The sequence below is a fragment of the Oryx dammah genome, unplaced genomic scaffold (assembly GCF_014754425.2).
Source record: "Oryx dammah isolate SB20612 unplaced genomic scaffold, SCBI_Odam_1.1 HiC_scaffold_25, whole genome shotgun sequence".
NCBI classification, from domain to species: Eukaryota; Metazoa; Chordata; class Mammalia; order Artiodactyla; family Bovidae; genus Oryx; species Oryx dammah.
In genome coordinates this window covers 25810371-25823695 of record NW_024070209.1, presented here as the reverse complement: position 1 = coordinate 25823695, position 13325 = coordinate 25810371, and the positions used below count along the sequence as shown (strand labels likewise).

Sequence of the window (13325 nt, the reverse complement as noted above, 5' to 3'; positions counted from 1 at the left end):
TATTATACATCATGTCTGCGAAGAATGCAATTAAATGAGAGGTTAACTAACTTCAGCTACACCTTGAATGGCATGTTTTCGGGTTGCCGTAGTTTGTTTACGATAATCTGCAAAGTGAATGATAGTAACAGCCGTGATAGGTTTATCATACATGCCAAATGTCCTTTCAAGCCATGGCTCCGGTCTCTCATATCTAGATTGTCAAGCAACTGATACATGCAGTAGTCATTTGCAAGTCAAATATTACTAGGTTGTTAATGCAGGGATTGAAATTCCATTTTCCTGCTGGAAAAAAGCTCTTTCTGAGATAAAGGGTCTCTTGCCTTTTTTCAGCAGGCGTCCAGCTGTACTTCGTGTTCATTTTAGTGTGTGTCTGCAATTGGGGTATATCACTAGACTTTTTCAGTTTCTAGTTCAGTGTCATTTGGTCATATGCCTGTGTTTTTAGGGGAAAAAATACAGCTGACTTTAAGGTTATAATATGGCACTATTAAATTCTAAAATATTTCCTGCACATTACAGACTGTGAGGAACTTGGCAGTGATATATATTTCTGTGCATGGAAATTGGACTCACTTGGTACATATTTAATCTGGAAGTCTTTTTTCATAATACAGTACCCAAACTTAAAACATCAAATTTAGCATAGTGATCAGTTTTGCCGCGCAGATAACAAATCTTTTGAATCCTTCATATATATCTTTCCTGCTTTTTAGAAGGTGGATTAAAAATATCAGGGAGCAAGATGAAGTTAATAATGTGTATCCATTTATTTTAAAAGTAGTGTTAACTTTTTCTACACTCTGAACATGGAAACTAGAAATTTTACACTTTGATATTAATTTCTTACTTCTTTTTCATTTCCTTCCTTTATTTTAGAACATGCAAAAAGCTCTTGAATTGAAGGCAAAATATGAATCAGATATGGTTGTCGGTGGCTATGCAGCTTTAATAAATTTGTGCTGTCGACATGATAATGCAGAAGATGCATTGAACCTGAAACGAGAATTGTGAGTACCCTGGCACTGAAACAAATCATCAGCATTTATGCTGCTATACAGTCCTTGGTGGCTCATGTAGAGTGAATACCACTCTGATATAATGTAAAATTTAAAAATTCTCTTTTGTGAGTGCTTTTGAAATTTCATACTGTAATACTCTTTGATTAATTATGGCTTGTTTCAGCAAGAAGTCTTTGTTTAAGTGTGATAAGACATTCTATTCCTTGAAGCCAAGGTTTTTTCCTCTTGATTATAGAACTGCATATCACAACAGTGATGTAACTATGATATAAGGCTTGTTAAATATTCCCCTTTCTGTACTGTAGTGTAAACAGAATTCTGTCCGTTTCTCAGGTATCCTTGGCTTCCCACTGATAGATTTACCAAATAAAAACGTCTCTTGGGAGTATTTCAGTATTTGCAACAAAGTGAGAATCACCTAAGTGCCGTGAAACAGAAGCGTTCCTTACTTGTATTGTTTGCAGATGGAAAGATGTAGTATACATGTAGTATTACATTTTTACTTCTTAGAATATAATTGCATGTAGGTTTGTATATGGCCCCCAAAACAAACCTGAACTAAAAGGTAGAAGCCAGTGTTAATAAAAACGCAGATTCTGAGATTTTTGGAAAAGTGATCAAGTAGATAACTGCACTGCTATTAACAGTTAAACAACTTCTAACATTATATAAATATGGCTTTAATTTTTAGTGACCGTTTAGATTCTTCTGCTGTCCTTGACACCGGCAAGTATGTAAGACTCGTTAAAGTATTGGGAAAACATGGCAAGCTCCAAGGTAAGCATCAGCACATAAAGGAAATGTGTGATGCAAGTATCTTGCCACTGGAATAACATGTGAATTGATATTAATGGTATATCATGTCCATCCTGCAAAGTGCTTGAACACTTTGCATACAAATTTGCATGTGAATCCAACCAGAGCTGCATGGACAGTGTAGGCCATTAGTTTTAATGGATTGGCAAGCTTGTCATTTACATTTGCACAGCTCAGTGCTTTTTGCATTTCTGAAGCTAGTTTTTATTAGCATTGCTGTTTGGGTTGAGTTTGAAGATCATGACTTATGGCACAATTTGCCTATATGCCTGCACTAATGGCTTTGTTTTTGCTTAAGAACACTGGAAGGCTGAGCATAAATCCTGTAAATATAACCTTTATTTAAGAATATGAATTTTGCAGGTGTCTTTGTCTTCACTTCTAATAACATTAACAAAATGTATACTTCAATAAGATTTCACATAGAAGTTTGCAGGGAGAGCCTAACTGATTATATAGTTGATGTGTATCCTCTAACTTTCTTACAGTTGGGATAATGCTAAGCCTAATATAATTATACTTAATAATTTATTCTTAACTGTTTATTTCTTAACTTTCTCATTAGGCTTTATTTTGAAACTATAAAAAAAAAACTCCCTGTCTTCCTTTTATTCCTAGAGAAGATTTTTTGTTTTTAAATCATTATAGTGAAAAATGTATGTATAAAGTATTTGACTTGATTGTAGAATTTTTCCCTAGGAAATTTTTCTAACACAGACAATCCTTTATGAAGATTAGCCTGCTTTTTAAAATCACTTTCTATAAAGCGGTCAAAACATTTTGTCTGTGCAATAATTAATAACAACATTATAAAAATGCACTTATTCCATATCCTAAAATGTTTGTTTCTGCCTTCCTAATGAAGCTTAATGAATCTAATGTATTAACATGCAGTCTTTTGGAAAGCTTTCATTGGCTCTGCTTGGCTAATTAGTATCGACATAGCAAACAGGCCCTATCGGTATCAGACCATTAGTCTGGCTGTATATACAGTGTAAACACATCTTTATTATCTGGCCTCCTGACAAGCCATCTGCTGAAGAAACAATGGTGTGATTTAGCAGATGTTAGCTCTGAACGATAAAAGCATCCATTTAGGAGGATCTTACAGCTATAGGGCAGACCGTACAGGGTTATGTGGTGCAGAGTGGGCACACAGTCCCTATCTATAATTTGTAGTCAAAGTTGCAGGGAAATGATAAAACCATGCTATTGTGGATTTATAATTGTAGTCTCGTTTAGAAATGCAAGTAGTAATTAACTTGAAATCGGCATTATACACTAGAATTTACATTCCTGCTGGGCTTGAAATGCTGTTTTAATAGCAGTTTGTTTTCCCTACATGAAATTACCTAAGGGTCTTTTGTGCTACTTCATTGTAGATGCTATTAACATTCTAAAGGAGATGAAAGAGAAGGATGTTCTTGTCAAAGATGCAACAGTGTTGTCCTTTTTCCACATCCTAAATGGCGCAGCTTTACGAGGCGAAACCGAAACCGTGAAACAGTTGCATGAAGCCATCGTGACCCTAGGGTTAGCGAAACCGTCTACCACCTTAAGTTCCCCACTGGTCACCCTGTGTCTGGAAAAGTAAGTGAATTGAGTTTTCAGGGTTTAATGTTGGCATCGAAATAATGGATCTAATCATACAGGGATTACATTTCGTAAGTTTTCTGCGATGCTGCGGAAGCCTTATTTGCCACAGAATAAGAGAATGTCTGTGGTGTAGGTGACCTTTAAAATTGCCAACCACCCTGTGGTCCTATGGATTACTTCTCGGTGGAATGACCTTTGTTGGTTTTTTGGGTTTTTTTTTTTTTTTTGGGTGGGGTATGTGATGATACTACATGGAACCAAATCTAGTTTTCCCCAGTTTTGAGCCTTATAAGTGTTAATTATAATAAATGTAAGAAAGGATTCTCTGGGGCTTTTGGTCATGCTTCCTCACTGTTGTTCATGTTGTGATGTGGCAGTGTCTCTTGAGGGATCCTTTTTTCCATGTAGTGTTTTAACTGCGTACACCAACACAGGAGTCACTGGAGCTTTGCTAAGTTATTGTAGAAGATGTCTCTGTGTCTTGTGGCAAGAAGATGAATTTTGTTAATAGGGTAAGGTTTATTGAGTTTGAAAATGTCTGTATTTGGAATGTTCATGTTAGTGCCCAATTTAAGGTGTTTTTTTCAAGTGTAAATCATAAAGTCAACCTACGTTCTAGTACAGAGTGAAACATTTTAGTAAGATCATAAAGCATCCTTTATTACCTTCTTTTCCTCTAGCATTTGTTTTTCTTTTCTGTTTTTAAAAATTTCTCAGATTTTACCCCTTTGCCATTCCCTTCCATGACTTAGCACAGTTTTCTAATCTGCTTATTTTGTGATTGAGGTTTTCTCATTTAGTTTGGATGTTGCTGTATCAATGCCAGGAGAAAAGTAAATGATAAATCTTAGTGTATTCATATTCTTCCCAAATTTCTGGTAGTTTTCCTTTATTTGCTAAGAGCACAATTAATTGAATATAATGAATGATTTAATATTGAATTGAAGGTGTGGAATAAAAAACATCTAATATGTTATGTTTATACATATGTATATATGTGCACACACGTTCGTACACAAATGTTTTGTGAAATAATTTCTTTGACATCCAGTCAAAAAACAGTTTATCAACTTCGCTATTTGGCTAAGTCTTTAACCTCCACAATCTCAGCATTACATCTTTTTAAAGAATAGTGATTCAAACAGTTACTGTGTTACTGAGTTCTCGTGTTCACAGCCAACTTTATATAGAAATCCTGTAATTAATATGCTTCCTCCAAGAATTTTTTTGATGATCTCAAAAGACCCATCTCTGCAGATTGCATGTGGAGCTCTGCATAGGGGTTTGAAAGAAATGGGCCCAGTGCCCAGAAGAATTAGACCCTCCTCCATCAGTGGGCAAAAATAAAATAATTAACAATGAAAATGAGGCCATGGTAGAGAAGTATCTTACAAACAGAAATACCGTGAGACAGAAGATGAAAAGTTTTCCCAGAAAGGTCTGCAGATGGGGCTCATGAACCAAGGAGAACTTCCCCCAAAGGAAAATGGAAAAAGCTTGGGATTCAGATGTTAACGTGGAGCATACTTTGTGCTTCTGATTTAATAGTACAGAGATTTGTTTGTCTCAGTTAAATTTGACTGTCCCTGTTAATTGGGCTAAAGAAATGTAAATTAGTACCTTTTATGATTTTTTTTTTTTTACTGCTTTCAGATATAAAGAGAAATTGTTACCTTCTATTTTTATTTGCCTAACTTTTTTGTTTTTTTTTGCTGTCTGTGCTTTGCAGAGGCTTTTTCCCTGACAAGATCTTTCAGTTTCATCTGTCATGATAAAAACTTTCTGTCGACTCTTTAAGAGTTAGAAAGAAGAAATTAAGGAGATAAAGGAAATTTCATGTTTTGCAGAGAACAGTAGTAGCACTCCTAGTTGGGGCTAAGTTGCAGGAAAACATGGATTTTGAAACTTATTTTCAATTGTTTTCTCCCAAATGATGGAAGATAGCTAATTATTCAGAATCATGACAAGTGCAGTACTAGGATTAACTACACTGGCCTCCCCAAAGTCTACATATATTTGACTTGATTAAATATGTTTGGTCTTCAATAATATCATGTAACTGGCCTCAGCAGGTATAAGCTCATCTGGATAATGAGCCTTTCATTCAAACTTGAGGTCAAATTAAGAGAAACATTTCAAAGCATGGTACAAAATCTTAATCCTTTCCTTTTTGGAAAATCATTGCCAGACTGTGAAGAAGGCTGTCACTTACATACTGTAATTCTGGAACAAATCTGTGAGGTTGAATTCCTTAGAAAGGTGATCTTTAAGATTCAGTAGATTTTAATTTTGAACTGATTTTTCCAGCATCAGGTAAAAAACACAGGAGAAATTTAATTGTATCTGTTTGTTACTGGATAGTGTATAAAATCCTTATTGTTATGAAAAATAATACATTTTGTTTTATTCGTTTGCTCAGGGAAATCCAAAATAACGACAGGTTTGCAAAATTTTGAAGTTGTTTAATCTGATTTGTATTATCAAAATAATGCTTGTACCGAACAGAAAAGAAACATGGTAAATTGAACAAAATTTTCATGTGTTTCGTTTACATTGGGGTTCTATAAGCCACATGTCTACATGTAGTCCACATGAACGTTAAACATTTTCCTTTGTAACTACTTAAAAAATATTTTTTTAATTGAAATCATGCTGGGTTCAGAAAGATGACCTGGATGCTCCATATTAAGAAAGAAAGAAAAATGTTTTAAAGTAGGTTAAAAGAGCTTTTGATTAGTCTTTATGCTATGGTAAAGGAAATAAAATTAATGAAATCTGGCCATTAGTTTTAAAAGCCTAAGAATTTGTATGATGCAGTTTCAGATTCACTTCTTGTATAGCTGATCCATTTTGGTTTCATTGCATATGAAAAATATTTGAAGCTGTTTAACTGGATTATTTAGTGCAAATGATCAAAGAAACTTTAATTTCTGCTTTCCATTAAGGATTTTTCTATGCTGATTTGTGCTATAAGCTGTAGATACCCACATGCATTTCATTTAAGTGAATCATGGACTTTGTGCATATAATCCTGCCAGAATTCTTGCCATGTTAATCTTGAGTTCTTCATAAAGGTCACAGTTTCTGTAAGATGAACCTATGCCAGTACATTTTAAAACTCACACACTGTAACACTTCAGTGTGTTGCAGAAGTGGAAATGTACTTTTTTAAGATGGTGGTTATTCTGTCATATACACTCCCCTTTAATTTTGGCATCTTCATTTGTACTGGATACTTTTATTATTTATGGGAATGCTTGCCTTCTAGAGTAAAACTCTTCATGTGCTGAAAGGAAATTAAGGAGGTTTGGCTCTTTTACTCCATTATTGCAATTAAGAATTTAGCGTCATCCGTGCCAAAGGACAAAAGTGGTTCATTTGCCCTAGGGGAACAGGACAGTGATAAGATGATTTTTCGTCAAGGATCATTGGGTCGTAATTAAGTTACATTCATGGCTATTGCTTTTTGAAGGATGATTGGTAAATGACAGGCTTCATGTGCTTAGCACGGACAGTGTTCAGTAGGGTTTTTTCTCCCTCTGTCAGAAAATCCTGTTGAGCCTGATAATGTAAATGTGGCATTTTATTCTGAACAAAAGAGCAGGGAAATGAGCTATCTTGTCTAATCATTCAGTTGTTTAACACCGACTTCCAGTTTAGACTCAATTGGCTGGAAAGCACTTGACATGTGAAGTTAGTGCTGTTCCGAACGCATGTTTGAGTAAATTTTAAAGTAAGTGACAGCTAAATTGTACCTAGGGAAATTACAAAGCCTTCAACACAGTTAATTTTTTGGGGAGGATTAGTTGTAATTGCAACACCAGTCTCCTTGAAGATTCCTCATTTATAGATGATGAACAGAAAAAAAAAAAAAACATTTAGTTCTTTCAGGGACTGGTTCTCTTAACAGAATAATTTTCGCAAAGTCTGTGGTTTCTCCTGGAATGATTTCTTTCCACACTGAACATCTGCTTAAGATTTATAGAATAGTCGGTGTTAAGAGTGTTAAGGTGTTTTTTCCCCCCGCTCCCTTGTTTTGAACTTTTTTCTCCCCAATGACCTTCTTTTCTCTAGTGATTTCAGATTTTGAGAGCTTTTCAGTTCGTAAGCTCTTAAGGTAAATTGCCACTTCACCAGCACTTTATGCATAATGTTGAAGTACTTTATTCCAATTAAAAAATCAATATTTGTCATTTAAAATTTTGATTAAATTAAGTATGCTCTCTGAATTGGAAGTTATGGGTAAGCAGACTAAGTTTAAAGCTATCGATAGGTAAATAGATAGTTATCACTGATTGTTCTTGTTCTAACAGTTCAAGTTTGTATGAGACACATTTGTGAATTTTAGTTTATTTATAAAGAAATTTGATTTAGGAGGGATTCCTTTTCTGGTATCATTATAAAATCTTTCTTCTATTCTGCTTTTATTTCATCGGCTTGTAGAATTTTGATTAAAGTCATATTGAGTTAATTTGCATCAGTCACAAATACTTTTAAATGATTGTTTACTTTTTATTAGCATATATTTTATTTATGAAGATTACCTTATGTATATCATTGAAATACTTTGAGGGGTGTCTAGTCATTGAAAATAAATATCATAGTGGATTTTTCTTAGAGATAATAGTATGTTAGAGTTGGTTTTCACCTAGTATTATTTGAGGTTTCTGAAAGCAGTGGCTAAATTTTTATTTCTATTTAGAGTAGAGTTTTAAATCAGTTCTCGTGTTTTAAAGCATACAGAGGAAATCTAAGTTGTTTTAGGGTATAGAATTACACTGATTACTTAAATCTTCTCCCACGTTTTGGGTGTAAAGCAGTTTCAGCCTTTTTCCGTTTGATATTTTGCTGCACTTACTGATGGAATCCTGCCTAATACAAGTAGTAGTCATGTGATGGTTTTCTCTGCTGGTGTGAAACATTTGAGATGATGAACCTACTAAGCTCAAGTTCATAGAACCTCACATTAGAGTATTCGAACTAAGAGGAGACCCAAAGATCCTTGAGTTCAACTGTTGTGATAATCTACTTTTTATCACCACTTCTTGAAATGTGTCACATTGTTGTAGCCAAGCTGTGTGTAGTACTTATCAATTAGGATTGAAATTTAAAAGTCCTATGAGTATACAACTATTTTAGCAGTGTCAGTTTTAGATACTTTCTCATATTTTTAATTTCCATAACCAGAATTTTCAGGCTTAAATAGGAAAGATTAATGATGACATCAAATTATATGAGGAATGGACATTTTTGTCTCTTTCTTAAAGTTACATGATCCAGCCAAATGCAAGTCAGAATGTAAATAGGAAATGAAAAGAAATGACTAGTCATTAATTATTTCTATCTATGAAATGTTTCATTACAGATTTTTAATTCATTTTGTTGGTAACCTGGGATCAGTGACATTGTTATTTAAAATTACTAACAAATATATATGAATTATTTCCATTTTGCTATCCTTGTCTTTTCTGTTGTTGTTCTGAGCCTGTGTAATCTTCAGAAGCATATATTTGGAGACCAAAGACTATTAGCGTTTCTGTTTGATTGACCGAACAGTTATTCATTCATTTATTGAAAGCTTTGACCTAATGTAGGGAAAATATAATTGAGATACAATACTATTCTAGTTTGGGAATTGACCTGAAAAACCAAATCATCCTGCCTTTTAAAAATCTGTTATGTGTTAGTTTTTCTTTTGAAAATATTTTGGTAGTTTTTTCCTTAAATGGAATTGTAGAAAGGTAATAACTGAATTTGTATCTGAAGCAAAGGAAAATACTGATTATATAAATCTTTATATCATATGTGGTAGCTTCTGTAGCATTTCCCTTGTATGACAGTAATCTAGCCTGCAACATCTACTTGCAGTTTTGAAATTAACCTGTAATTTAGTCTTCACCCCAAATGACAAAAATTCAAATGACTCTGTGGGGTACCAGAAGATGCACTGTAAACAGGGCTCAGTAAGGGGATGAGGTGGAGTTCCATTCCGATCGGCTCATTTTCACCGTGTCAGTATTATTGCAGTAAAATTAACGCTTCTTCATGGTATTGTACTTTTTAGTACAGTTTAAAATCTTAATCTGGATAAAATAGTAATTCAATCTAGGGCAACATAACATTTGTATAATGAACCAAAATGTTAGGGCTTCAGCGGAAAATTTTAAAAGGCTTTTCTTCCTTTCAAAAACTGTTGCACGTATGAGAGAAATATGTTTTCTCCACAAAGATTATCACTAGCTATACTTTTTGGTCCATACCTGTAATCATTTGTTTTTTTGTTTGTTTTCTAAGTACATTTCATACTTTCTTTTAAAAAATCTTTTAAATTTATTATTCCAAATTATATCACTGTATTAGGCTAAAGGAACAACATTGCTTTTTAATAGGGCATAATGTATAATTAGATGTACTCTGAAAGGGGGAGTCCAGTGACCTGATGGCAGTGCCTTCCCAGTGGCCTTAGGCTAATCAGTCAGTCTTTAGAGGCCTTGATTTCCTCATCTACTTAAAAATAAAGGAAAGTGGCAGGTAGACGTGGATCACATTATCTAAACAGCTTTCCCAAGGCCTTAATAACTTCTTATACTGTTGTTTCCCAAAGGATAAAATAGGTTTTGAGGACCCACAGAATATATTTCCATACTCTTATTTAATAAATAACTTAATGAAAATATCTTTTTACTTTAATAAATTACATACACACCTACTATGAGTCCTGAAGTTATTTCCTCCTTATCTGGAGAGGCAACAGTTTGAAAATTATGATGAGAAAGGTGAACGTGCTTGAAAAGTTCTTAATGACCATTGATGCACATTTAGTAAAGTTTCCCAAATCTGAAATTATTGAGAACCATAAACTGAAGTGGTTGGAAAAAATATTTGACTGTAGCCCTTGTTTGTAGAAATAATGCATTCTTATAGCAACTTCTAAATAATATGAGGAAATGTCTTCGTCTTTTGGACTCTTTAAAAAGTGCCGTTTAGCAAGTGAAATAATAAAAGATGAAGCAGAGGAAGCAAGGAGCCACCAATGATGTCTGTACTCTGAACATTGATTTCTATATAAGGATTATTTCTTGTTCATTTGTTTGTTTTTTCCATTTTGGCTTTGGGGTAGTCTACTTAAGTAAAAGCTGCCTGTGTACTTTTTGACTGGTCATTGTGTATCTCTCAGATTAATTAGATATATTTTTTCATTGTTAATATTTTGTTGTTTCCAAGGGATGACTTACCTGCTGCTCTTGAAAGCACCATTGACTGCTATGAAAAGTATAAAATCCTGCCAAGGATTCATGATGTCTTGTGTAAGCTGATAGAGAAAGGCGAGACTGAGCTAATTCAGAAAGGTTAGTCACCTTCTAATATCTTAGGGTTGTTAGTCATTTTTTTCCTCCTCTTTCTTGCTTGTGTAATCTTAATGTGTTGCTGTGAGGAGAAAATTTAACAGGAAGACAAGCACATCCAGAGAAACTTTTGTTGCACTTCTAAGTTGAAGAGGAAAATATCAGGTAAATTTTTTTAATATTACAGATGTCCTTGTTTTTAGTAACTGTTCATTTTGAAAAGTTGCCCTTTGTTATTTTTTTTGCTCCACTTCTTGATGATCTGCCTTTGTGGGGATTTTCATCCTTAATCTCACCAGTTCTCTTTGAAACTAGTCATAAGTGCTTAATGTCATAAATATATGCTGTTAGGTAAAGAATGTGACAGAAAATTGTTTCATATAGCTATAAGCTTTAAGTTATTCTGAATATTTATTTTAAAGGTTTCTGATATTCAGAATTCTTCAAGTGATACTGTGTTACTCTCTATTTTTTCTTCTAATATATTTTCTTCTTTCCTCTCTAGCAATGGACTTTGTGAGCCAAGAACAGGGTGAAATGACTATGCTCTATGATCTCTTCTTTGCCTTCCTACAAACAGGAAATTACAAAGAGGCCAAGAAGATCATTGAGGTATGATGTTAACTACAGTATTCTAATTGTACAGCTATTTAGACTCTTAATTAGAATATGTTTTAAAATTTTAACCTTTAATTACACTTTTTTTGATTCATGTTAATATAATTCAGTCCCAATAATGTGGGGTTGTGGGGGAGACTCGGCCAGCTTCTTTATTGTATGTAATTACAGTTCAGAAAAGGCAGCCTGGTTGTATATTGAATTTGTTTCTTCACTTTGTTAAATTCACTGTTATATATCAAAATGACATTTGCATATTAAATCTTGGATTGTGGAACAATTAAATTAAACTGGCATTCCTGGGTGTAAAGTTGCTAATCCTCTTTGCCAAGGAATTCTTTGTTCTTAAAAGCAGTGGAATTTAATTTGCTGCAGACCATGCTCAGATTTATTTGTAATGCTTGTCTACAAGTTAATCAGCCAAACAAGTGCTGTCTGCAACTGTTTGGCATTTAATTTAAAATTTCTTCTTTTTTTTTTCACTATGGTAAGCAGCTTATGGGAAATGGTAGGTGACAAACCTGGGCTATTTAGGATTAGTATGTTTTATCTAGGCTTGATTGAAATTTTGCTTACTGAAATTGATAAGTCAAAGGGCAACTATGAAGTCTGTCCAAATTGTGATTAATTTCACTATTAAAACAGTCCTGTGTCCCCTAAAAAATCATTTCATAGAAGATGGACACATCATCTTAGATATTGCTTAATGTGTGTAAAATAAACTTGTAAATATATCAGTCATCATGTTTCTCTCAGATATACCTTACTGCTTGCTACCCATGTCTTTTCCCAAAAGTGCCCATGATGGATGAGACATAGAGGTAGTATTTGGCCTCCTTGCTTTTATGTTGATGACTGCATATAATGGATTTGAAAATACAGGCACACAACCCAGAAAATTATTAGTTTCTCTTGACATTTTTCAAAGAAGAGAAACGTCTAGCATGAAAAAGGACTGTGAAATTAATTCAGAACTTTTCTTCTTTTTGCCTCTTTAATCCAGTCTGTCCTTCTAGCAGAGGGAAATAGGGTGTACTGTCTCAGACAGGTGCCTTTGTAGCTCAAGTAGTTCATTTGTATTTTCTGGGAAATGGTATAAATTCTCTCACTTGAAAGCACACAGCATAGGTATCTGAAAATGAGGGAAGCTGTCGGCCTGTTGAGTTCTGCTACTCTGTATCCATGTTATCAATATAGTAAGGCACCAATCAGAGCAAAAATAAAACTCAGGTATTCAGACAATAGCGATTAGAGGTTCTACAGCAGGAAAGCAGGTGCCTCTCTTTGTGTAATAAGCAAGACATAATAGGAGCAATAGGCTTAAGAGAGGGTTCTCCTTTTGTCGTCTACTTCCTATTGTGATAAAGAACAAGTTACTAAACCTTGTTAAGCTTCCTCATCTATAATATGGAATATAGTATCTTTCTTTAAGATTCAGTCACATAATTTAGTATATAAAGCAGCTTGCATGTTTCTTAGATTATGGTAGTAATCAATAATATTAGTTCTCTTTGCCCCTAAAAGGTAGAGACTCTGTTGTCTTCTTCACCTCACGTAATTCACAAAATTATGCTTAGGGTAAGGTACATTCTTGTCACGTGAATAGGCAAGAGAAGGAGGCTGCCTCTTAATTACTTAAGGTTTTGCCAGTGTACAACAGTTAATTGAGTGTAATCATTTAGGAATGGCTGTATACTGATGGCAGAATTTTTATAGTGGAAGTGTATAGAACTGCTTAAAGGATAAAGAATAGCTTTGCAGAACCCTTCTGCAGTACCCTAGGGTAGGACGGCAAGGTGTGCAATATATGGAAATATTTGAGGCACATTTTTAACTGCTTATTTTGTATTAGAGTATAGCCAGTCAACAAACAGTGTTATCAGAGTTTCAGATGAACAGCAAAGGGACTCAGCCATATGTATACACA

At 34.2% G+C, this 13325-nt stretch overlaps 1 protein-coding gene across 2 annotated transcripts in view; it reads left to right on the top strand.

Moving 5' to 3' along the window:
* LRPPRC (leucine rich pentatricopeptide repeat containing) overlaps positions 1–13325 on the top strand; it is a 102650-nt gene that overhangs the window by 46473 nt on the left and 42852 nt on the right. For both annotated transcript variants that reach the window (XR_005718397.1, XM_040224716.1), the window contains exons 21-25: positions 880–1010; positions 1714–1799; positions 3221–3428; positions 10659–10783; positions 11286–11392. Coding sequence is in view for 1 of the 2 variants with exons in the window: in XM_040224716.1 (XP_040080650.1) it covers positions 880–1010; positions 1714–1799; positions 3221–3428; positions 10659–10783; positions 11286–11392 (657 nt within the window). In the remaining variant the exon portion in view is untranslated. The remainder of the gene's footprint in view (positions 1–879; positions 1011–1713; positions 1800–3220; positions 3429–10658; positions 10784–11285; positions 11393–13325) is intronic.